General features: G+C 43.6%; 1 protein-coding gene and 1 pseudogene across 3 annotated transcripts in view; both read left to right on the top strand.

Moving 5' to 3' along the window:
* SERPINI2 (serpin family I member 2) overlaps positions 1-23424 on the top strand; it is a 52501-nt gene that overhangs the window by 4581 nt on the left and 24496 nt on the right. The window contains exons 2-3 of one of the 3 annotated variants that reach the window (XM_053312041.1): positions 14374-14601; positions 18168-18362. In XM_053312041.1, the coding sequence (XP_053168016.1) occupies positions 14374-14601; positions 18168-18362 (423 nt within the window). Of the gene's footprint in view, positions 1-14373; positions 14653-18167; positions 18363-23424 lie in introns of all 3 variants that reach the window. The other 2 variants (XM_053312040.1, XM_053312042.1) reach the window with 2 other exon arrangements.
* On the top strand, positions 17173-17341 carry LOC128352643 (uncharacterized; annotated as a pseudogene).

The raw sequence follows: 23424 nt of genomic DNA, 5'->3' as shown, positions 1-23424 counted from the left end.
AGATTGTAATATATCATTAGATCCATTTTTTCTGTTTTGTTTGTTTAAATCTATTCTTTTGGTGGATGATATGGAAATGATGATACATTTTTTGACAACAACTAGGATAAGTTAAGATGGAAAAAGTGTGAATCCTCCTACGATATTGTAATGGCTATTTAGAGTTTGGGATATGTATTCAGTTAAATCAACAAATATGGTGAGCATTTGGGAGGATTGACAGGCAGAAGATGATTTCATTCATACACAAAGTACTTTTATTCTATTATGGTATGATAAATTGCAGGATCATATATAATCATATAATTTATTAAAGGCAGCTTTAAAAAGAAAAGTTCACAAAACTGCCCCAAATCATCTTTCTTTGCCACTGCCTCTTTTGTGATCCCGGCCATGATTATGCTCCTGGTGGAATTTCTGGTGGTTGATGGGCACCATTTTCTTTACCCACAAATTTCCAGAATGAAAGCGGCCTTGTCCTCACTTTGATTTGGCTTCATGATGATGCCAGATCATAACACACCATTGTCATGTAGCCACCAGGGTGAGGACAATGCTTCCTGCCTTCTGTCTGGAGCCTTCTGGGAAAACAAATGGTGCTCATCAACAGCTAGGAGCACGATTAGTACATAGGAAAAGTTTGCCCCACATTCATGTTAGTGCTGCACCAAAATTCTCTCCCAGCTTTGCTGCCCTGTTTGCTATCCCAAAATTGTCAAAACAGTCTCCCAACTGTGCAGCCTTTGACCAAGATGTGATGAAGTTGCAGGGGTCTAATGACAGGATTTTGGCTCAGTAGCAATATGTAAGGTTCTACTGTAGGTTCTACTATAGGTTCTACTATACTGTCTCCAGATTTAGGAACGATTACCACCTCTGTACAGAGCCTTAAAGCACACATAAAGTTTCATGGTGAAGAACCTCTGTCTGTATTTCACTCTCTCATCACTTTGGACCTTATCTGTTCTAAATCCCATTTGTTCTGTAAGAGTCTGTTCACTCAATGGAGAACATAGGTTTTGTATGTTTTTCACTGTGAGTGACTTGCAGAATGGGGAGGTGAAACCTTTATCTCTCTGTCTGTTGGAAATATGATATTTTGGTTTCTATATCTTGTGGAAAAGCAAAAAATAACACTGCCTATGCAGTGAAAAGAGGTGATAATTGAAGGCTGCTTTCAACTGCAGAGTAAGAAATGTAATAATTGCTTATATTTCAAATGCAATCTACAAATCAAACTGAATGTGCAAGGAACACATTTGACATAGTGCAGTGTACATGCACTCAGATATTTTGAAATATTTGTCTTTTTAAAAAATCTTTTTACTTCCCACACAAACAATTTAAAACAGGGAGAGAAAGAGAGAGATGGCAGTCTTTACAGTGCATTTTTAGAACTTTCACAGATGATGTAAATCCATCCATTCAAGCAGATGATTGCCTACTATTATGGTTCAATTTTTCCCTTTAGAAAATACATTAATAAAGAGACCCTCATTTCTCTAAATTCCACCAAAAGCTTTGCTGTCGAATGCTGATAAGAAGAAGGCAGGTCTTTGGAATGTCTGTGTGGTACATGCAATCACCATTTCAAGTGATGGTGCATGGTTAATGCTTAACTGATTCCATACCACTGCACTGCTGTAAAGAAAAATGGCACCCTAAGTTATAAACAGAAAATAAGATGAGCTTAGGGGGCAAGAGAGTGGGGCAAAAAGAAAAGAAGAGAGAGGTATCAAGATAGAAGATACCAACATATTCACTGACTTGGCAACTAATTTTTAACATGAATTACATTTTGAATGGTATAGGAACTTGGGAAGCTGTCTTATACAGAGTTGGGCCATTGTTCCATCTAGCTCAGTACTTCCTACTCTGACTGGCAGTGACTGTCCAAGGATTCAGGCAGGAGTCTCTTTCAGTCCTCCTTGTCGGGGCCTGATTAATTTTCTAATAATATTTCTAGATATGAAAATGTTGCATTTATTCTAATTACCATTCCCCAACAAAGGAAACTGCAAAATAAATGTTCCTGCCAATGGTGCTTGTGGAAAGGTTGCACTCATTGTGGATGTTGCCATTCCTGAACCAGGTGAGGCCAGAGGTGAGAGAGAGCAGAATAACAGCATCTCTGCCTCCTTCTACATTACAATGCAACCCTTGGAGCATCTAGAGGCAGCATCTAGGGGTGAGAGGCAGAGCTTGCAAATCTGACAAGGAAGCAATAACTCCTTGGATGGCTTTAAAGGGGGCTTAGACAAACTTATGGAAGACAGAACTGCCAATGGCTACTAGTCTGGTGGCTTTAGGCCACCTCCTGCCTCAGAGGCAAGATGCCTCTAAATACTAGTTGCAGGGGAGCAACAGCAGGAAAGAGGGCATGCCCTCACCTCTTGCCTGTGGGCTTCTCAGAGGCATTTGGTGGGCCACTGTGTGCAACAGGATGCTGGACCTGATAGGCCTTTGGCCTGATCCAGCAGGGTTATTTTTATCTTCTTAACTGGAAAGTCTGTCAAGTCTATCCTTAGTCTATCCTTAGGGTCAAACTAGATTAGATTATTGAGAGCTATGTTGGGGAGGGCTGTAGTTCAGTGGGAGAGCATCTGCTTTGCATACAGGAGGCCTCAGGTTCAATCACTGGTATTTCCAGGTAGGCCTGGGAAAGACTCCTGCCTGAAACCTTGGACAACTACTGGCAGTAAGTATAGACAGTGTTGAGCTAGATGGACCAGTGGTCTGACTTGGCTCAAGGCAGCTTCCTATGCTCTTCCTATGTCCCTATTACATATCCCATAGCTTTACCTTTTTGCTAGAAGCTTCCACAGAGGGCCTGATTTGGGTTGGGATCACTGCTTGATTCACCTTTCCCTCTCTACACACAATTTTACTGATGAAAATCACACGCCCTGTTGCTCTTTGCTATCTATTATTTGGGCTGATCAGAGATCTCAGTTCATCTCCTCAACTTTGGAGTTAAGTACCACTGGTCTCACACCTCTAGTCTCTCCAGGGCCATTCTCTTGTCCACCTCTCCTTCTCACCTCCTCCAGGCAGCGCCTCAGAGTTTTCAAGGTGAGGGGCTTTGGCTTACCTGGATCCTCCTCCTTCAGGCCCCCTGGGGTCACTGTGGCAGTCTCTTTCCAGAGGTCTCATCACTCATACTCCAACTGCCCCTCATCACTGCCTGAGCCTGCCTTAAATCCCTCCTGACAACTAATGCATCTCCCACCCCCTCTAATTGGACCTCTGCCCTGCCATATCAGGCTGCTCTCACCCTTACCCCTCTCAGCTGTATCTCTGCCTCCTGTACCCTCCTCCCTCACTCATCCCACCCTTCCCTGCAAGGTGCCTTGCTCCAGTCACCCAGAGGCGCCTTGCTCACTGCTGACTCCCTCAGCCACTCTTGCATAGCTCCTTCGTCCCGCAGTGTTTCTGCTGACAGCTCATCAGGCTGTTTCACCCGGCCACCTACTTCTCCTGGGGCTTCTCCTGCCTTGGCTGCCAAGGGAATGTCGGAACCGGTAAGGCTGGTGGGGGCACCCGCTGGACAAACAAATAATGTTTGCTTTGCTTTACACCCCACCAAAACTGGCCCTGATTTCAGACCCTCTATTCTCCTCCCATCACTCCTACCCAAATATTGAGGGGATCAAATATTGAGGAGACCTAGAAACATTTGGATTTCCCCATACCTAATTAAAATTATTGCACTGTGTAGTGAGCAATCTCCCCTTCCTCTAAAGAGTTAATAGGAAGTGAATCCCTGTCTTGACTGATAGGCTGGTGACTTCCATGGCTCAACCAATCAGTCCAACAGGTGGGTGGGACATGAGAGCTGCAGGGGGAAATTATGGGAACAACAAAGGAAGTCATGACAGAGAGAGCAGACTAGCCTGAAGTCTGTGCCAGAGGAGCAAGGAGGACATGCGGCAATGGAGTTTTGCTGCAGCAGGATGGCTGTATATCCTTGTGAAACAGGAGTGCAAGAGGCTTGATTCTCATCAGGAGCTTGGTGAGTTCAAGGGAACAGGAAGCCAAGGTTAGTGGCTTCGGAAGTTTAGGTCAGGAGAAAGTGTTTTAGTAAGAATTTGTGTTAGAATTTATGTTTCTTTGGTGTGTGTCCCTTGCACTGTCCTAAATATCTGTTCTTTGCAACTGAGTATCTAAGAGTTCAAAGTGTGCCACCCTGGAACCATTGGGGTGTGTTTGAAATATTCTTGTAACCAATTAAGTATTTCCAAGTGTTTCTAAAAAGCTAAAAGCCTCAGACAGAACCAGTCCGTAGTAATTCAATAAAAGCGTTTGTTTTGTTGTTTACCTTTTTCAAAGGGTGTTATTAACCCAGGGTGTTATTAACCCAGCAGGAGAAAAGCGGGGAGTCAGAAGGGGGATTTCTCTGGTGCAAAACGCATCTCAAAGAGAGCTTGGCCAAATTAATATTTAGCTTCATGTGCTGGCAAAACACAGGGGAGGGAAAGGTATTTCTTTATCTGTTATCAAAAATGGGGAGCAAATTTTTGCATTTTCCCAGTACCCAGCTATAGAGGGAACTTGTACTAAAGCACCCGATCCAGTTGTCTGGTTCTAGGCAAATCTTAGAGCAGTGTTTCTCAAACTTTTTGGAGTCAAGGACCGCTAAATTCTTCGTGCAGAGTTTCAAGGACCGCTACATTCTTCATGCGCAGTTTCCCGGACCAGCAGTTAGTAAAGGGGTTTCAAGTCTATCTATCTATCTATCTATCTATCTATCTATCTATCTATCTATCTATCTATCTCTCAGACTTCTATACTGCCCAAAACTTGCATCTCTGGGCAGTTTAGAATGAAAATAATATAAGCATTAAAATAATTAAATTTGGAATCTTTTGCAAACATGGAATATTAGGGGTTCTTAACCTTGGGTCCCTCAGTTAAACTCCTATAACCCCCAACAACAATGGCATTTGGCCATTATGGCTGGGGATTATGGGAGTAGAAGTCCACCAACATCTGGGTACCCAAGGTTGAGAACCCCTGAATCTAAAAGCCTGGGTGAACACATTTGTCTCCAGTATGTCTGGAGTGGAGGTGCTTGTGATTACTCAATGGAGAGGGGATGTTGGGCCATTAGAAAAATTCAAAAGCTACATGGGGCCAATGAAAACAACATACAAGCAAGCCCCACTGATGCAAGAGGGAAACAGCGTCCCCTCTCAAGGCGCCTCGACCACAACAGGCAGCTGGGTTTCAATCAACCAACCTTTGGCTGCAAACAATGAGCGTGCAAGAACCAGCAGCCCTTCAAGTGGCGCCCACTGCCATACTTTTTCCTCCATGCCCCTGCACCGCATACAGTTTGAAGCTGTAAAGATAGGGAATAAGATAGCTGTAGGAAGATCTCAGCAGCACGTGGAAGCAAGGCACAAGAAGGGTCCCATGCCTCCGTGATACTCTTCCTCTTCCGTGCCATGTGCAAAATTGAGGAAGTGAGTGCCTTGATTTCAGTTGAGGGGGGGTTGACTCCCAGTCAGGGACCGGCACTCAACCCTTCGGGGACCGGCAGCGGTCCAGGGACCGGTGGTTGAGAAACACTGTCTTAGAGTGCTTGGTGGCAGCAGGAACCTACCAGAACTTCTGGGTTAACCAGAATCTTTTCTTAGCTTTTTTGGGTTTGGAAAGCTAACGATTTTTAAACCAGCCCATCTGGGTCTCAGAGAACAGGACAGGGATGACTCAGGACTAAAGTCTCCCTCTGTAGCAGAACTGGTTTAGACCAGTGAGGAAGGTTATCCATTAACCCGGCCTGAGTCAGGAAAGGAATTTTCCACTACCCACAGTCTGCTACACAATGGCAAGGTCAGATGAGGTCCATGTTTGGTAAATGAACATCCCCCCCCAAAAAAACCCACAAATTGTGACTGGGGATGATGGGAGTTGTAGTTCAATCTACTTGCATCCCTGTTGCCTTCCAATCCTGCAGCAGCGTTGCCACAGTGCACACCATCATGCCAGCTATTGTCCATGGTGGAAGTACATTGGATTCTAAACCCCATGTTTGTGCCCTGGCAGTTATGCACAGGAGCATTTGCAGAGGAAAATCGATGGGTGATTTAACCCACCTCTCCTCTCTCTCTCTCCTCTCAGCCATCTCCCAGTCTTGCTGTGGTAAGAAAAAGCATTGAAGGAGGGTCCATATTGGAAAATTAGCAGGCAGGGGAAAGTTCAAGTTTTCCCCCACTAGCCAATTCTCACCTACAAATGCTTCAGCTCTATGATCGTTAACTGGAAAACTCATGTTTGCTGAAGTAATGTGCAGTTGCACCCTGTGAGAGGTCAGCCTCATCCTCATTGATTAAAAGCTGGTGGAATTGCTTCAAGTGTGCATTCAGGCACCGGTGAGTGGGGGTGGGAGCCCAAATCAGAAATCAATACGTTGTGGGTTTAAAAGGTATCTGTGCTCAGCAGGAAGGATCCTCATTATGCACAGTGAACAGAAGCTTTGCAGGAAAGAAAGATAAGTATAGCTAAAACACCCAGAAGGATTTTTTTAAAACCCTCATCTGTATCTCCTACACTTCCAGTGCTGAAACTCATGCAGAGAGATGCTTTGAAAGCTAACTTTCTGTGTCATCTGTACGGTGCTGAGATACTTCAGCTCTCTTTTCAAATTGAACAGATCTTGCTTTCTCTTGATTCAAGTCAATTTTAATCCCTGTTGGAACTCCCAGGACCTTCTGTCGCTGCAGAAATCCAATACCTTGCTCACAAGATAACAACATAAAGCGATTTAAATGGGGTGGATTGTGAAATATCACACACAGTCATCAGCCCTGATTCTTTGCCACTGTAGCAATATTGTACTTGAGCAACTTGTGGTCTCCTGGGCTAGAACAGTTCACAGGAGGGAGGTTCAGATTTGTGACCCGGATGCTCATGTTTCGAGAACAAAAGAGATTGCCTGGCAGGGGAATCTGAATCTGTGTCATGAATCTGTCCAAATAGCACATGGCCTATTCCAGATCCCATTAATTTTTATGATAAAGCAGGTATGGGGGACTCATCTTGTGGTGGGCCAAGGGCATTGTGGGGGGAAACCCTGCTGATATTATATTATACAAATCTATTTATATTATATTATATGAATCTATAAATATTATACAAATAGATGTTAAACAAATCTATGGTGCTGCCACATGAGGAATACTGGCTGACATTCAGACTAAGTTACTAAATAGTACTACTCAGAAGTTACGCTAAAGGACTGTAGTGGATTTAAGCGTTTGTCTCAGAGCCAGCTCACATGAGGGGACAGATTGCTGAGTCATCCCTGCCGAACTGCCTGAGTGGGCTTCCGTTTTAAAACTTTTTACTTTAGACCGTTGGTAGATTAAAATGCTGCCATCAGACTCTCTTTATCAGAGAGTGGGCGGCCTGGGCTGGAGTGCCGCTGCCTAGACTTCTCTCTTTATCTTGCTATTGGGCAATAAAAATAAAAACCTTCCACGTGTAACCCTATATGTGGTGAGACAACAAGGTAGCTGGCTTTAGTGGCCCTGCTACAGTTGTTTGCACTAAGGGCCTACCCTAGCCTTCCAGAGTAAATCAAGCACTCTGTGGGACTTTTTTAGAAAAGGAAAGGAAATGCTTTATTAAATTGCTACAAAAATAGTTTGGCTTATGTTCCAACTTTTTGGTTACAAAGTTTTTCAAAAACAGATATTGAGGTATGCACAGCGACAAACACAAAGAAACAGAAAATCTAACTCTTACTAAAACACTTACTTAAAACAAGTGTTCTTAATAAAACACTTTTTCCTGCCCTAAACTTCCAAAGTCACGAGCCTTGGCTTCCCTTCCCTTGAAAACTCACCAAAATTCCTGGTAAGTTCAAGTCACCTGCAATCCTGTCTTTCAAGAATCTGCAGTCACCAGCGTGGAACAGACACCATGCTGCTCACTCAGCACTTTCCTTCCCTAGACTAAATTCTGGAAGCCAAAGGGAATTTGGCTTTTAGAATTTCGGGAAGCCAAATTCCTGAAGCCAAAGTCCTGGCTCCTTTCCCTTGAACTCACCAAACTCCTGATGAGAATCAGGCCTCCTGCAGATCTCTCACCCTGAGAGATTATCCTGCAGCCTCCACCATGAGGCAGATGACCTCATGCTAGTCTGCACTCTCTGTGGACTTCTTTTCTTCTTCCCAGAATTCCCACTTCAGCTTTCATGTCCCACCCACCTGGTGGACTGATTGGTTGAGCCATGGAGGTCACCAGCCTATCAGTCAAGACAGGGATTCACTTCCTATTAACTCTTTAGAGGGAGGGGAGACTGCTCACTACACAGTGCAATAATTTTAATTAGGTATGGGGAAATGGGAGGGGAGACTGGCAAATACAAGGACTAATTAATTTCAGTAGGACTTCTGTTGAATAATTTAGTCCAAATGTAAGCCACTGAGTACAGTTCTGGTTGGTGGACATTGTAGAGTTTGAAAAGGTGTAGAAGAGGGCAGCTAAAATGATCAGAGGGCTGGAGCACCTTCCTTATGGGGGAAGGCTACAACATTTGGGGCTTTTTAATTTAGAAAAAAAGTTACTAAGCGGGGACATAATTGAGGTTTCTAAAATTATGCCTAGTGTCTAGAGAGTTTTTCTCCCCTTCTTACAACACTAGAATCAGGGGTCATTCCATGAAACTGACTTACAGAAAATGCAGGAAAGACAAAAGGAAGAACAGTCATCCCACACCAATTGTGATTTCTCCTATCACGAATTTGAGTGTCCACAACTGGGAAATTGTTACCACCCTTGCCAACTGTGACCTGAGTTTTGTTTTTTTTTTAATGGCAGATTTTTTGGGGGGAGGGGATTTCCAGGGGTCAGGGGGTCATTTTTGGAGGTTCAGGGAGTCATTTCTGGGAGTCATTTTTGGGGGTCAGCGGAAGATTTTCGGGGGACAGGGGTGATTTTCAGGGGCCAGGTTCTAAATCCTATCTTTTTAAAAGCTTATTTTTGGTCTTTCCGTGACTGCGATTCCTGTAACCCCCGTTTTCAATTATTACCTTGCGGTTGGCAAGGTACAACTGTATTTCTTTAGTAAACATTGTAAAGTTTACACAGTGCATAATTAGTCTTTGTTGTCACGGCCGTGGTGATGCCCATCAGCTTGGATGGCTTGAAGTAGGGCTTAGACAAATTCATGGAAGACAAACCTTTCAATTGTTATTAGTCTTGATGGCTATAGGCTCCCTCCAGGTCCACAGGGGAGCAACAGCAGGAGAGAAGGTACTGTACATCTTCATCACCTGCTTATGGCCTTCCCATCTGGTGGGGCTCTGTAGGGAACAGGATGTTAGAGGAGGTAAGGGCTGGGCCTGATCCAGCAGAATCTACTCCTGTTCTTAAAAACATTCCGCTGCTGGCAACCATATTCCCTCCACCCCACCAGTGCCCTGGATTGATGAAAAATCTGGGCATTGTGAGGAAAAAACATTTGCTGTGGCTTGAAGATTAAAGCATATAAAAGCAAAAATAACTTTCCCTCTCTGACCTGCTCTGATATGAGCTCCCACCCCCTTTTATAATGAAAACAAATGGGGGAAACAAAAAATAGGGGGATTTGTAACAAACTGAACATTCATTGCCATGAATGAACATCAACCCAGGCAAGACTTTGAGCTCCAAGAAAGAATGGAGACACAAATAGATGTTTTGCACACCCTTTATTGGTTGGTATCCCTATCCCTGAGCCCAGTCCTGGCCCCTATCACAGTCCCCTTGCATAGTCTAGCACCCATTCAGAGCTTTGTTGCGTCTATAAGGTTTCATGAGTCTTACTCCATTATTGCTATGTCACTAGAATTGCCATGCTTCCCGGAATTCTGGGTTTCACCCGGATTTTAAACATCTCACCCAGATTGATTAGCCCACCCGGATTCACCCTCAGATTTCCTTTTTAAAAAAAATGCTAATATTTAGCCCTTCTAGAAGTGGAGTTATGGAACAAAATGTATAGTCACTATTCTGTTTAGGTGCTGGACTTGGATTAAGAGAGTTAGCACAGGAGGCTCGCTGGGAGGATGTCACTTTCACAAGTACAGTAATCCCCTGATGAATGTTGCCTTTGTTTTTTATCAGCAAGAGATCTCTATTGGGCAGCTGAGAGGATAGTTTGCTTTTGATGTAAATCACTGCCTGCCTTCCAGGCTGTGTATTGTAATGTTTAAATACTTTCTTGGCTTTACGTTCAATGCATGCCTACTTAGAAGTAGGCACCCTTGGTTTCAGTCAGATCTTATCTCAAATAAGTGTGTACAGAATTGCAGCCCTAATTAAAAAGCTGTGCTTTTTTGTGTTCATATGTCAAAGAAAATTGTCAGGCAAAGATATCTTCCCCAACTGTTGGTAGATATCCAGAGCAAATACAAGTCAAGTGGAAAGTGCAGGTGCTAGTTTGCATATGTACAATTATTTTCAAGTCAGTTTACATAATATGCAAATTAGGCACCCAGATTTGGAAAGCCAGAATATGGCAACACTGTATGTCACCATCTTCTCCCTACCTCTGTTTTAAACTAACAGTCTGCTTTGATGCGTTGCTGTGGCTGCTGGAGGAGCCTTCCTTTGTTCGGTGGATTACTGGTTAATAGTCCAGGATGTCAAGTTGATGATGTTTCATCAGTGAGAGAAAATGGTTTGGAGATTCTGTCTTGATAGTTGCCTTCTATCAGGGCGGAGAAGGCAACACCCCTCGAGATAAGGGGACGGAGCAGGTGTATGTGCATGTGTGAGAGAGGAACACAGCAGCTGGCAGTTTTGAAGAGACAGAAAGGGAACAAGAACTGTGAGTTGGCTGACAGTGAAGTGCCTTGGGATGCAAGGCCTGTCTCTGGGGAGCAGATGCAGGCAAGCACACCTGCTGCCTCGTAGGGGTGCCAGCTGTTTGCCTTTACTGGTGTTCAGCTTGTCTTATTTATCTTTATTGACAAATATACAAGGACACCGTTAAGTCTCCAAAGTTCTCTCATGCAATAGTAACTAACTCTAGCAGCAGCGCTGCCCCTAGATCTTTTCACCTCTCGGAGAAGCGAGGTGTGCATAACCAGGGTGGGAGGGGTCAGTGTTCCATTATGGCCCATCCAGACCTTGTGAACAACACCACTGTGCATAACAGCACATGGTATGTCTGAGATTATACTGGATGCAATGCCAGGGTTATGGCCTGTTGGCCTCATTTCCCCATTCCTTGGGGTCTTGTAGATGTCACGGGTTTTCCACTGTCATTTCAAAAGTCATGTGCAGGCAGGTACTGCAAACCTCCCAGAACAGGCTATATTCCTGAACTTTTAATACAGGAACATTTAAAGTGCTTTCATTAAATGTGAAAGGACTTGATTCTTTACTAAAAAGAGGGAGACTTTCAGTACTATTAAGAAGAGAAAATGCTGATGCACCTACAATAATGAAATGGTTCCAGAGGATATGGTCAATAGCTTTTATGGCCAGGCCAATGCATTTGATTAGCATGCATGAAGACAGACAGCAAAGTAATAAGAGTATTAAAAACTGGACCCTCTTCATTATGCACTAGAACAATAAATATCTTAATGATGTGACCCCATATACTACCTTTTCAGCATTGTAATGAAAGGTTTATGGTTTCTGCTGTCCTGCTACTCCATGTCCTCTTTTTGCTCTGCTGTGATCAGGGATATCTGGCCATGATGCAAGCAGAGCAAAAGCCTGAACGTGCACTGATTAGGACATGGTAGGTGGCCTTTGTCTAAACCTATAAAGGTTAGAAATGTACGGACAATGTTTTTCCCCGTGACACTCTATGGATGCAAAAGCTGGACTTTGAAGAAGCAAGATAGAAAAGCATTGATACTTTTGAACTTTGGTGCTGGAGAAGACTTTTGAGGATACCATGGACAGCCAGGAAAACAAATAGGGGTGTGCACGGAACTGATTCTGGCAATTCAGTTCGAGTTGGAGTTGAACCTGAACCTTAACTCCGAGGACTGAACAGGTTTGAAGTTAGCATTTATGGGGTAGTCCGAGGACTGAAAAGGGCTGAACTGTTTTGGAACCATTTCAATTCGGCTCAAGGGGGCATGTTTGTAAAGGGGAATCCATTTAGGGTTCTCCTTTACAAGCAAAGGGGAGAACCCTGTCTACCTTTAAAAAATCCTAATGGAGTGGTGAGAGGGCACCTTGCAGTCAGCGGTGGCAGTGGTGACGTGGCTCCTCAAAACTCTCTGGACTGGGACCAGCACTCCAGCCCAGCCCAGTGCTGCCCTCCGCATATGCACAGAGGCCATTTGTGTGATGACCCAAATTTGCCAGGTTTGAATAGAACCAGTTCTGCACACCTCTACATCCAATCACACTAATCTGCCTAGCTGCACATCTATCTGAACACAGTGAACACACAAATCCAATCCATTGATTTAAGTGCTCACTGGCTGGATTAATGATCATTATTGTCTGATGTTACCCCATTAATGCTAACTTCAAACCCACCATCACATAGGAATAGAGGTTCATGGTGAACCCTACTTATAATAAGGCAAAATGTCACATGGCTACGCTGGAAGAAATCCTATCATTTTTGTCAGACAATAAATAGCTTAAATAGGAGGCTGAACAACCTAGAGGGTTTGTTGGAAAAGGTAAAATATAGTCATGGCAGATGTCTCTGTAAAAATTACAGTAAAGTAATACATGGGTTGATGTTTCTATGGCCCCCGAACTACAAGGGCAAAGATGCTCAACAAATGATAAATTCTTGTATCTCCTTTCCAGTACTGCAGTATGCAAAACATTAAAGCACGCTAGTGTCAGAGCTCTCTGATATTTTGGGATTGTGATCTGACTGAGAAACTTAGCTGCCTCGTAGAAAATAAGTTGGCCATCTAAGAAAACACCCTTAGGAGTAAGTCTCTGATCTATTTGACAGTCCAGATCTAGTATTTGCTGTCTGAGGACTGATTTAGCTTGTGTGTGTAGTCCATCAAAATAAGCACACCTGGAGCGAAACCATATGACTACAACCTCTCCTCCAATGAGCTTATCCAATTTGAGAGGAAGCTGTCACCCATAAGCAGGGTTGCTAATTCTAAAGGGCAAAAGTTTACTTTTAACCAAAAGTCAAATATACTGGTCCAAAGACTGGACTCCACCTTGGGTATTCCAGCCTCCAATAAGAGCATGACATTTGGCATACAACGTACTACCTGAAATATGGACCTCAAGAATTTAGCTTGCACAGCTTCTAACAATGCCAAGTTGGTATGAGGACCTAGTTGCACTCCATACAGGAGTTGCACCCTTACCTTACACAAATATAGTTTAATTGCAGCCCAGATGAACTGAGCGCCACTGGAGCTATAAAAATATTGGATAGCTGTTGCAAATCTTTGAGCATTTGGGGTCCCATAATTCAAATGGGTGCTCCGCCTTGCTGAGGCTTGGGAAATTACTCCAAGGTATTTAAAGCATCTGATCTGCTCCAACTTGTGTCCATTTAGCACCCAATTATATAATTTTGGTGAGGGGTTTTTTTGTTTTGTTTTGGGTTTTTTGCAAAATATCTTAGTTTTCGTATCGTTGATCTCCCGTGAGTGCTACTCCTTATTGCTTGTGGTGGACTGGGGGGAGGACAAATTATTGTCCAAAATGGCCATTTAAGGTGTCCAAACATCTGTTGCCTTGTTGTTTGTTCAGGCCTTTGCCCCTTTTAGGGGCTGTTGGTCAATCTGTTTTTTACCTGCTGCTCTGTCTCTGCATTTTATGGTTGCTGCACGGTGTCTATTTTTACGGCTTTCATTCTTTTTAATTTATTTTATTTTTGATGTGACTGTTGTGGATTTTATCGTTCTGTTTTAACTTTTGTAAAGTGCCTTGGGGTAAGGTTTATGGAAGTGTTAGAAGCTGTATAGAAATTGAACTATGAATACAATAATGTATACATGCACACGAAGAAAACCATTTTAGGACTATATACCTTAAAAGAGCGCCTAAAACCTAGGACAAATACCACACTGGTCAAGGCTGTGCAGTCTTCACACCTGTCACGTATACTAGGAAGTTCAGCTTTTCTGAAAAGTAGGTTTGCCATTCGCAATTCTCCTCTTTTGTTTTCTCCAGATACAATGGCATTTGTATAGCATATCAGGAACTGCCAAATACTGTAGCTCTCCTTCTCCTTCTTATTCTTCACCTCAGACCGTTTTGCTTAGGGAGAGCTGAGAATTTGCTTAGGGAGCACTGAGATAACCACCTTATTACCAGGGGGGGCAGTATATATGTCCAAAAGGTCTGTACTGGATAAGCACCCTATTACTGCATTGTGTTCTTCATATGAAGATGTTAACTCTTAACACTTATTTTCTTCAGGTGAAACCTTTGCGCCACTCCAGACACTTTTCTCTGTCACCTCAGAAAGAAAAGAATTTACATTTAATCTTGCCAGTGCCCTCTACCTTCAAGAAGGATTCATGGTGAAAGAACAGTATCTCCATAGCAACGGGGCCTTCTTTCAGACAGCTGTAAAGCTGGTGAATTTCCAAGATACTAAAGCTTCCGCAGAGGCCATAAGTACTTGGGTAGAAAACAAAACAGACGGTAAAACTCGTTGCAGCTTTTTTGGGTTTGTTCACTTCACGGCACTTGCTGGTTAGGCCTTGTTGCTTTCTTAAAACCTCAGGTTTTGCAGGTGTGGGATGGGGACTAGACAGGTGCATTCTCAGGAACATAAGTGCACAATGTTAGGAACTCCTGTGTGCTCAGAACAATTTCAGAGTACTCAGATAACAGCATTTTAAAAAGATTATTTTTGCCTCCGCACTTTCATAATTATTATGGGGATAAAGATAACTGTGAACCCCTCCCCTCAATTCTGCTAGTCATATGGAAATTGTTTTGAATTCCCTCAAATTTCCTACTCTGTGAAGGACTCTCGGAATTTGCCTCAAATTATGTTTAAAGAAAACTGAAGCAGCAACATTTGTTACTTTGTTATTGGAATCAGACTCCAGGTCTTTTTTTTTTTTTAAACCACTTCTTATTTTAGTATTTTCACAAGACAAGTGAACAAAATTATCATACAAGAACATTTATCATCATTGATTACATCCAGTGACGCATGTTATCATCTTTGTGTATCTATGAGTCATATTTTTAATAAGTGCCTTTAACTGCTACATGAGCATCTGAAAGTCATCAGGTAGAAGTCTCCACACTATGGAGACGCAATGAGACTGAGTCTTCCACATTAGTTGTTTTCTTTGTTATTGACACCCTGGATGAATTCATTTCTGTATTTTTCCTGTTCAAGTGCTGATGTATCATGGTTTTAAAACTCAGTGGTACATTCATTGTTGTCGTAATCGAGTCCATCCACCTTGCTGCTGGTCGTCTTCTTCTTCTCTTTCCTCCAACATTTCCCAGCATTATGGACTTCTCAAGGGAACTGAGTTTTCGCACAATGTGTCTGAAGTGTACTTCAGACACTTTCAGGTGTACAGTGCTGTAATACAGCTATTCCATTTGGAGCAGTTGGTGAAATTATTGATGTGTAATCACACCTTTCTGGCCCTCTCTTCTGCTTCCCTATCAGCAGTGAATCTAGAGAAGTCTGGTGAAATTGGCAACACTTTGTCAATGTCATTAGACTTCTTACTTGAGCTTATGAAGCCTTACATTGAATCAGATTGTTAGTCTACTAAATCAGTATGATCTACAGTAATTGCTAACTGGCAGTGACTCTCCAGGATTTCAGATGTGGGGTATTTGCTTGCCTTGCCTGAGCCAAACGTGTGACATTCTTGCATGCAAAGCTGATGCTGTTGTACCACTGAGCTAGAGACTCTCTTCTGAGCTGCAGAGGTGGAGGAGAGTCAAGTTCACATTTAAAAAAAATATATTTTGGCCTTCCCCATTGTTATGCACAAATTACCTTGGAAAGGAAAAAAGGGAGGAAAAAAGTTTCCTCTCCTTAGAGTACAGCAGCAATAACAGTGGTGGCGGATGTGACAGATGTTGAAGTGTTTGAGAGACCAAAAAACATCTAGGATTGCCACATTTTATAAGCAGAGGATTTCTCTGTCTATGAAATGTGGCAATCCCAGAGGTTCAGTCCTTTTCTCTTAATAAAGCCAATTGAGATTTGAGGGGTTTTTTTTTGTTTTTTGTTTTTGTCCTTTTTGCCACAGGAAACCATTCTTTCATATCTGCTTCTTTCAAGGGAAATAAAATGAACACTGAATCTGTCAAAAACAAATGCTCCATTTCCCACATTTACTGTAAATCATTACTAATAGGTATTAGACAAATGAGTTTGCCATGGTTTGGTGAAAGATGTAAATAAACATGTCAGCATTTCAGTATGAAGTTGATTTTAGCATCAGCTAATGTGATGTTACTCCAGAGTCACAGCAGGGGGTCTGGTGAAAGGTCAATGACCCTAAACTGGCTTCTGTCCATCTGTGCTGGCTCAACTGGTTTATGGAGTGAGCTGACATTTCAAATAACTGTTGTGTTACACCAGCCTCAGACTTATGGAATCCTGTCCTCTAGCAACTTTGATCCTTGTCTGCCTGTGCCAGAACCAGATTGCCAGCTGTGTCGTGTCTCAGAGCTTGGCTCAGACAACATGACAGTGGAGGCTAAATGAGACGTTACACAGCATGCATGGCTAACAATGGCTGGCACTCTGCACAAGTGTTAGAACAGTGCATAACAGGAGCGGCATCAGTGGAAGACCATGCATCACAGTTCGGCACAGCATGCCCAGTTGAGCAAGGAAATGCACAAGGGGCAATTTTTGCTGCTCTCTCCTCCTTCCAGAAGGACTTTTTGACTTCAGGATTATGTCCTTGAGGGCTGCATAGTCCTAAGGGCATTTTGTAGGAGAGAGCAGCAAGAATCACATCTGTGTGCATTTCCCTGCTTGGCAACATGCTGGGCAGAGGTGCAATGCAGAGCCTTCCACTGATGCAGCTCCTGTTCTAACACTGAGCAGCAAGTCAAGCATTGGATGCAGCAGCCTGACACCCTACTTCCTATGGTCTTGCCCTAAAAGGTGGATTGTGTGATATTACATTTCCTCACCCTTGCAAGCTGCAGCCAGTTGTGTGGCATGGGAGCAAGGAAACTTGATGACATTGTGAAGTGTGTTGTGCAGTAATAGACATTATTGCTTCTCGGCCTTTTGGCTAAGATCAAGTGTAGTATAATAGGCATTTTGGGAGACAGGGAGAAGATATGGCTGTACTGCTTTCAGTAGCAGCTAAGTGGCCCCTAGTTGCACCCTGAGTGGGGATTTGGTCTTCCACAGCTAAGTCTAAATCTCTCTGCTACTGTATACCAGCTAGAGACGGAGCCTCCACTGCGCAAATGGGTTCAAAGAACCCGGGGCTCCCCTTCCCAAGGAGCCATTGCCACCGCCCCTGTCAATACTAGTGGGCAAGGGTGCTCCAGCTGCAGGCACCTCCTTTTAAAGTCTTGGGGTGGGCAGGGGGCCACCACAGCACCGCGGGTCCCTGTGGGAATATATCCAACCACTAGTGCCCACCCCACATGTTCTTGAGCCCTGTGCTGCTCCAGGTTTTCTGGCCAAAATTGGGTGGGGCCGGTGAATAAGAAAGCAAGCAAGGGAGCTCACTGCTCCAGCTCAGCAAGTTGCTCTGAACAACTCTGCTGGAGAGGAAGAGCAAGCTGGCTCTTCCAGTCGAATTTGAGGCAGGTAAGCACGAGGGAAGGAGGGAGAGACAACAAGGGGGTGAGCGAGTTGCTCTGACTCTGAGCAACTCTGTTGGAGAGGAGGAGCAGGCTGGTTTTTCAAGCTGAAGTTGGGGCCGGCAAGCATGAAGGAAGGAGGGAGAAGCAGCAAGGGGGTGAGCGGGAGCTGGTGGGAGGGCGAGGGAGGAAGCGAGAGCTGGGATAGACTGAAAACTGTATGTCACCAAAACAAAAAACAAAAATGTGGCGCCACAAAAAAAGAAGGGGCCCAATCTTCAATTCTTGAACACACGTCCCTTCAGGGTTTGCTATGCCCCAGATACCAGCTCTCATGATGTTTCTTAGTACTCAGGAGACAGAATATTTTTAATTGTAGCCTCTCCTCTAGCAAACCTATCTTGATTCATTGAGGAGGCAGCTGAACACATTGTGAATCTCTTTCTCCATAGGTAAAATAAGACATCTTGTTACAAGTGATGACCTTGGTCCTCTGACTAGAATTCTTGTGGTGAATGCTCTGTATTTCAAGGGGAACTGGAAGCAGACATTCAAAGCAGAGGGCACCAGAATGATGGCATTCACCAAGAGTGATGGTTCCATAACCAAAATACCAATGATGCACCTTCAGCTCTCTACAAAGCTTGGTAAGTCCAATGTTTCCCCACCTCTTCCCACCGCTCCATGTCCAGCATCCAGTTTCCCACAGTGGCCAACCAGATGCCTTTGGTAAGCCCACAAGCAGGAGATTAAGGCATACCCTCTCTCCTGCTGCTGCTCCCCCAAAACTGATAATTCAGAGGCATACAGAGGCAGCAGATAGCTAGGAGCTATTGGTAGATTTGTGCTTCATTGTTCTTATTGTTTTGTTTGAATGCACTAATGCTATTTGAATGCTATTTTTAAAATGTGCAACCAGACACAAAATAAATAGTTCTTAAAAAAAAAAAGTGCAGTTCTTAAAGAAGATTTGCACAGTTCAAAAATTAAAGTCATGCACAAGTTGTGTGATGTTAGATGTAACAACAACAACAAATATTTATATACCACTTTTCAACAAAAGTTTCCAAAGAGGTTTAGCTAGAGAAATAATAAATACATAAGTTGGATCCCTGTCCCCAATGGGCTTCTAGAAAGAAAGAAAGAAAGAAAGAAAGAAAGGAGGTGAATAGGTTCAATTACTCTCCTCCTGCTAAATAAAGAGAATCAACCACATTAAAAAGGTGCCTCTTTGCCCAGTTAGCAGTGTAAAAAGTGACTGAGAACAGTGAGACAAGTAAAGTGAGTAGTCCACGCTCCTCTAGAAACCAGTCTCTGGTCAAGCATACTCATTTCTCCTCCCCCTACCAAAGATAGCGGCCTACATCCTGCACAACAAGCTACACACCAAAGAAGGCTGCGAGCTCACTGCCTGCAGGGCACTTACCAGCCTGTTGCTGCTCCTACCACAGTGGGGAGGGCTGAATATGAAAGACACTGTGTGTCAGAGCAGCTATGCCCACTCTTAACATTCCCAGTTGGAGCTGGGTGCAGCTACTCTGATGCACAGCAGCTGCATTGTTCATGCCAAGCCTCCCCCACTGGCACTAAGAATGGTGCCAGGCTGGCCAGTGTCCTGCAACATACTGCTCGACTCCACTGCTGCTCCCCAGAGATCTTCACCAGTGAACACAACACTCTTCTGCAACAGTGCTGTCAAATCTCCAGTTTGGAGGATTCTGTCCTACTCTGTGTAGGCTTCTAAATGTCATGGAATGTGATTCTAAGCAACAAAGTATGTGTTCACAGGCAAGGAAAATGCACAGATTTGTGTTGGTCTTGTGCTAGCAAGCATGATTTGTCCCCTTAGCTAAGCAGGGTCTGCCCTGGTTGCATCTGAATGGGAGACTTGATGTGTGAGCACTATAAGATATTCCCCTTTAGGGGATGGAGCTGTTCTCGGAAGATCAGGTTTCAAGTTCCCTCCCTGGCTTCTCCAAGATAGGGCCGAGAGAGGTTCCTGCCCGCAACCTTGGAGAAGCTGCTACCAGTCCGTGAAGACAATACTGAGCTAGATAGACCAATGGTCTGACTCAGTATATGGCAGCTTCCTATGTTCCTATATATGGCAGCAGCACATGCTTCATGTAATTACACTCACACATTATGCAGTTCTGAATTTTCCATTTAAAAAGCCCTGTTTGAATGAGAGTATTTTCCATCCAAATCTATTTGTTAGGCCTTGCCAGACAGATATTTGGGCAGTTGCAATAAAAATGGACAGAACTAGGATGTATTTCTCAACTCCTGCTCCAGCCTTCAATTGACTCTCCTGTGAATCATCATTCTTGCCTGAGGTTCCAGGACCCAACCATGCCAGGCCCCACTCTTTGGATCCCTGGGTGCTTAGCTGCCTATGGCCTCGAGCTGACAATGTCACAGTCCCTTATTGGATATTCCCTATGACAAGTGACACATTTCTTCCTATACCATATTTAACTTCCTTCCTTAGTTTTATTTTATTTTAACGTTTTCCATCCTGTGGTGGCAGGGCATCCCCCACTGTGAACCACAGCATGGAGCATTCACATGACAATATAGCTTAAAATATATTTTGGTTTGAAATTTTTTCATTACATACAAATGGCTTTAAAGGAGGAATGGCAAAGTACATCAGTGATGCTTTTGTCAAAATAATAAAGCAGCAACAGCGACAGTCCAATTAAATCATCTGCTCCAGTACAAGACAAATAATTTCCAAGTCTCAAGATCTCAGCTTGTCATTTCCCTCACTCTCTTCTCCGAGTCTAACCAGATGTCTTACATTAATCATTTACAAAGTGTGTCAAACATTTTTCTTTCTTCAAATTCTCCACTGAAGGGCTATGAGCAGATTTCCATTTATTAGCCAGCAAAATCCAAACTTGGAAGGCGTGTCCTGGGTCTCTTCTCAACCTTGCTAGCTTTCAGCTGAGGCAGCTGCTGACCTACCATGTACTGCATTGCAAGTACCAACATATCAGGGCTGTGTGAAACTGGCCCAGCTTGATTCAGGGGTTGCATCACTCTTTAGTGTGTTCCCCCTCCAATTCAGATATATGGACTAGTGTATTGGAGTGCCCTGCTCCCCATTCACAGCTATGGACTGGTGAAGTGGTTCAAGTTGGGCTGAGCCACTTTGGCCATTTCCCCAGTCCTTGCCAGCCTTCCCCTCAACCTCCCCCCTTTAAGGTCGCCACATATCCAGGACTGGCCTGGACAGTCAAGGAATCAGACGTTCTTTCCAGGATGCAGGAGAAGTGTCATCCTGGTTGGAATGTCCAGGAATTGGAGTGGGAAGATTAAGAAATTTTAAAATTTGTTAAATTAAATTAAATTAAATTAAATTAAATTAAATTAAAATTAACAAATTTTATCCATTTTCCTGGTGCTTCTCTCCAGGTGTTGTAGCTACATTGTGTCAATGTTTTAACGTCCCATGATATTCTTACCCTTTCTCTGACACCAGTGCCATTGACCGGCTAGGTTGATTCTTTATACATAAGCCCCTTCCCCTTGTAGACTCCAGAGAATGAAGGGTTGTAACACAGAACGATCAAGCAGTGGTAGGGGCGTAGCAAGGTTGGAGTGGGCCCAGAGACAATATTTTAAAATGCTCCCCTCCCACCCCACTGAAGCTCAGCTCATGAAGTAAAGAAATCTTAAATGAGGCTGAATAGTGGTAACAAAAAGCATAGTTATATATATCTACTATGTGCCACAACAGAACATCATCCTAAATTATTTTTTTAAAGGTTTTGTAAATTGTGGACGATGCAAGTCATTTAATGGTGCTAGAGAAAGACATGCTGTTCTGGTAGCTCCAGGTCTTAACAGTCACATCAGTTTCGGAGGATGAATACAACTGAAGGAAGCCCGGGCGGGTGTGTGGCTGGGGGAGTCAGTCATGTGACTTGCCTCTGGGGGGGGCCAAGGCAGTGGGCCCCCAGACAACTGTCTCCCCTTGCCCTATTATAATTACGTCCCTGAGCAGTGGAATACAATTAAAACGTCGTTCACACGAACTGTGAACGGGGGTGGGGTGGGGCAGGATCACACCTACCTTCTCCCCAGACAATCCTTGTCACCTTTTGGGCAGTGCTGCTTGCACGCTCACACAAGTGGCAGTGCTGGGAGAAGTGTGGCGATCTGGAGGCCGGGGAAACACATTTCCCTGCAAGCTGGGTGCTCTAGGTGCCCGGCTCTGTGGTTGCAGCCCTAGCAGACCCACAGCTGGGTACTGGGGTAGAAGGACACACTTTGCCCTTTTATTTTAGTAATAGCCCAAGTAAAAAACTCAGGCTACCTGGCAGGTCAGTACCAGGATTGGGCCTGATCCCAGCGCTCCACGTGAGCAGCCCTACCTGGGGCTACACAGGTAGCCCTACCTGGTGCTAGCCCTACACAAGCAGCCCTGGGTAGGGCTGCTTGTGTGAACAACCTCTAAGAATATGGTGCAGAAAGTCTTCTCGTGCTCCAGCATAGGAAGGCAAACACAGACTGCTGTCCTGTTCTTTATCCACCCCACCCCCAGTCTAGGACTGATCTAAGCAAATCATTATTCAAGCGCTGGCCTGGACTAAGGAACTGATAGATGAGAAACATCACACCCTTCATTTCCAGATCATCTCTACAGTTAGCAAGGGTGGTAGTGGGCACAGGGTTTATGACAAGCTTGTGATCAACATTAAAAAACCAGAATGGCTGAGGTTTGGTGAAGGCAGGACTACATATGAGATTGAACTTCAGTGAAACCTGTTTAGAATTAGCTGCATTTCCAAGTGGTCATGAATCAAACATGTGTGAAACAACCACTAAGCTCCCTTTTCTAGCACTCTTTCTTATCTTCCTGGTAGAAACAGTAGAGTTTTAAAATTTGCATTCTCTCCAGATGTGTCCAGGAATTGGCAACCTTACCCTAACCCTGCTTTACTTCCAGGGAGAAGACAGGCACAGATACAGCAGCAGTGCAGCTTCACTTTGAAAAGGACTGCTGGGAGAGGGTTATCTATCTGAATTTCCTCTTCTTGCAGCCACAATGCTTTTTTGGGAATTGTAGATTTTTTCAGAGGTTGTAGCCTCTTAACCCATTAGCTTAATATTATTTATTTTATTTATTTTTGCATTTATATACCGCCTTTCGTTAAAAAGATAACCCCAAGGCTTTTTAACGAAAACAATTATGTTTTCTGATCTCAAAATCCCATTCTTCTGCTCTGCTTATTTTCCTTATCTTTCCCCCATTTTCTCTTTGATAAAACCTTGCTTCCTGACTTTCTTTCTTGCTTTCTTGCTTCAATCCTCCATTGACTGTTTCATAATATTGTATAGTATGCTGTATCTATTTTACTTTGGTCACATTTATTTTTTAATTCTCTGTAATTGTATTAATTCTTCCCTCTTGGGGATTTCCGCACTATTATACTTGTTGTTCAAACTTTAAGTCTCTTTCTTTTAAACTTTCCTCAAGTTTTCTCTCTTGTTCTTTATCTTTTTGAATAAATCTGTCCTCATATGTGTTAATCTCTTTTGCCAGAATCATTTCCTGTCATTTCTTCTTCCTGTACTTTCCCCCTCTTCCTTTGCGGGCTTAATAGGGAATTAACCACCTATTTCTCTCTCCACCCTCTGCCTTTCCATCCACTAATACATCACAGAGAATGTCAGTAAATTGTCAAAATAACCCTGGCC

The sequence above is a fragment of the Hemicordylus capensis genome, chromosome 3 (genome assembly GCF_027244095.1).
Source record: "Hemicordylus capensis ecotype Gifberg chromosome 3, rHemCap1.1.pri, whole genome shotgun sequence".
NCBI lineage: Eukaryota > Metazoa > Chordata > Lepidosauria > Squamata > Cordylidae > Hemicordylus > Hemicordylus capensis.
Note: the sequence above shows the minus strand (reverse complement) of the source record. Positions and strands in the feature narration are given on the sequence as shown.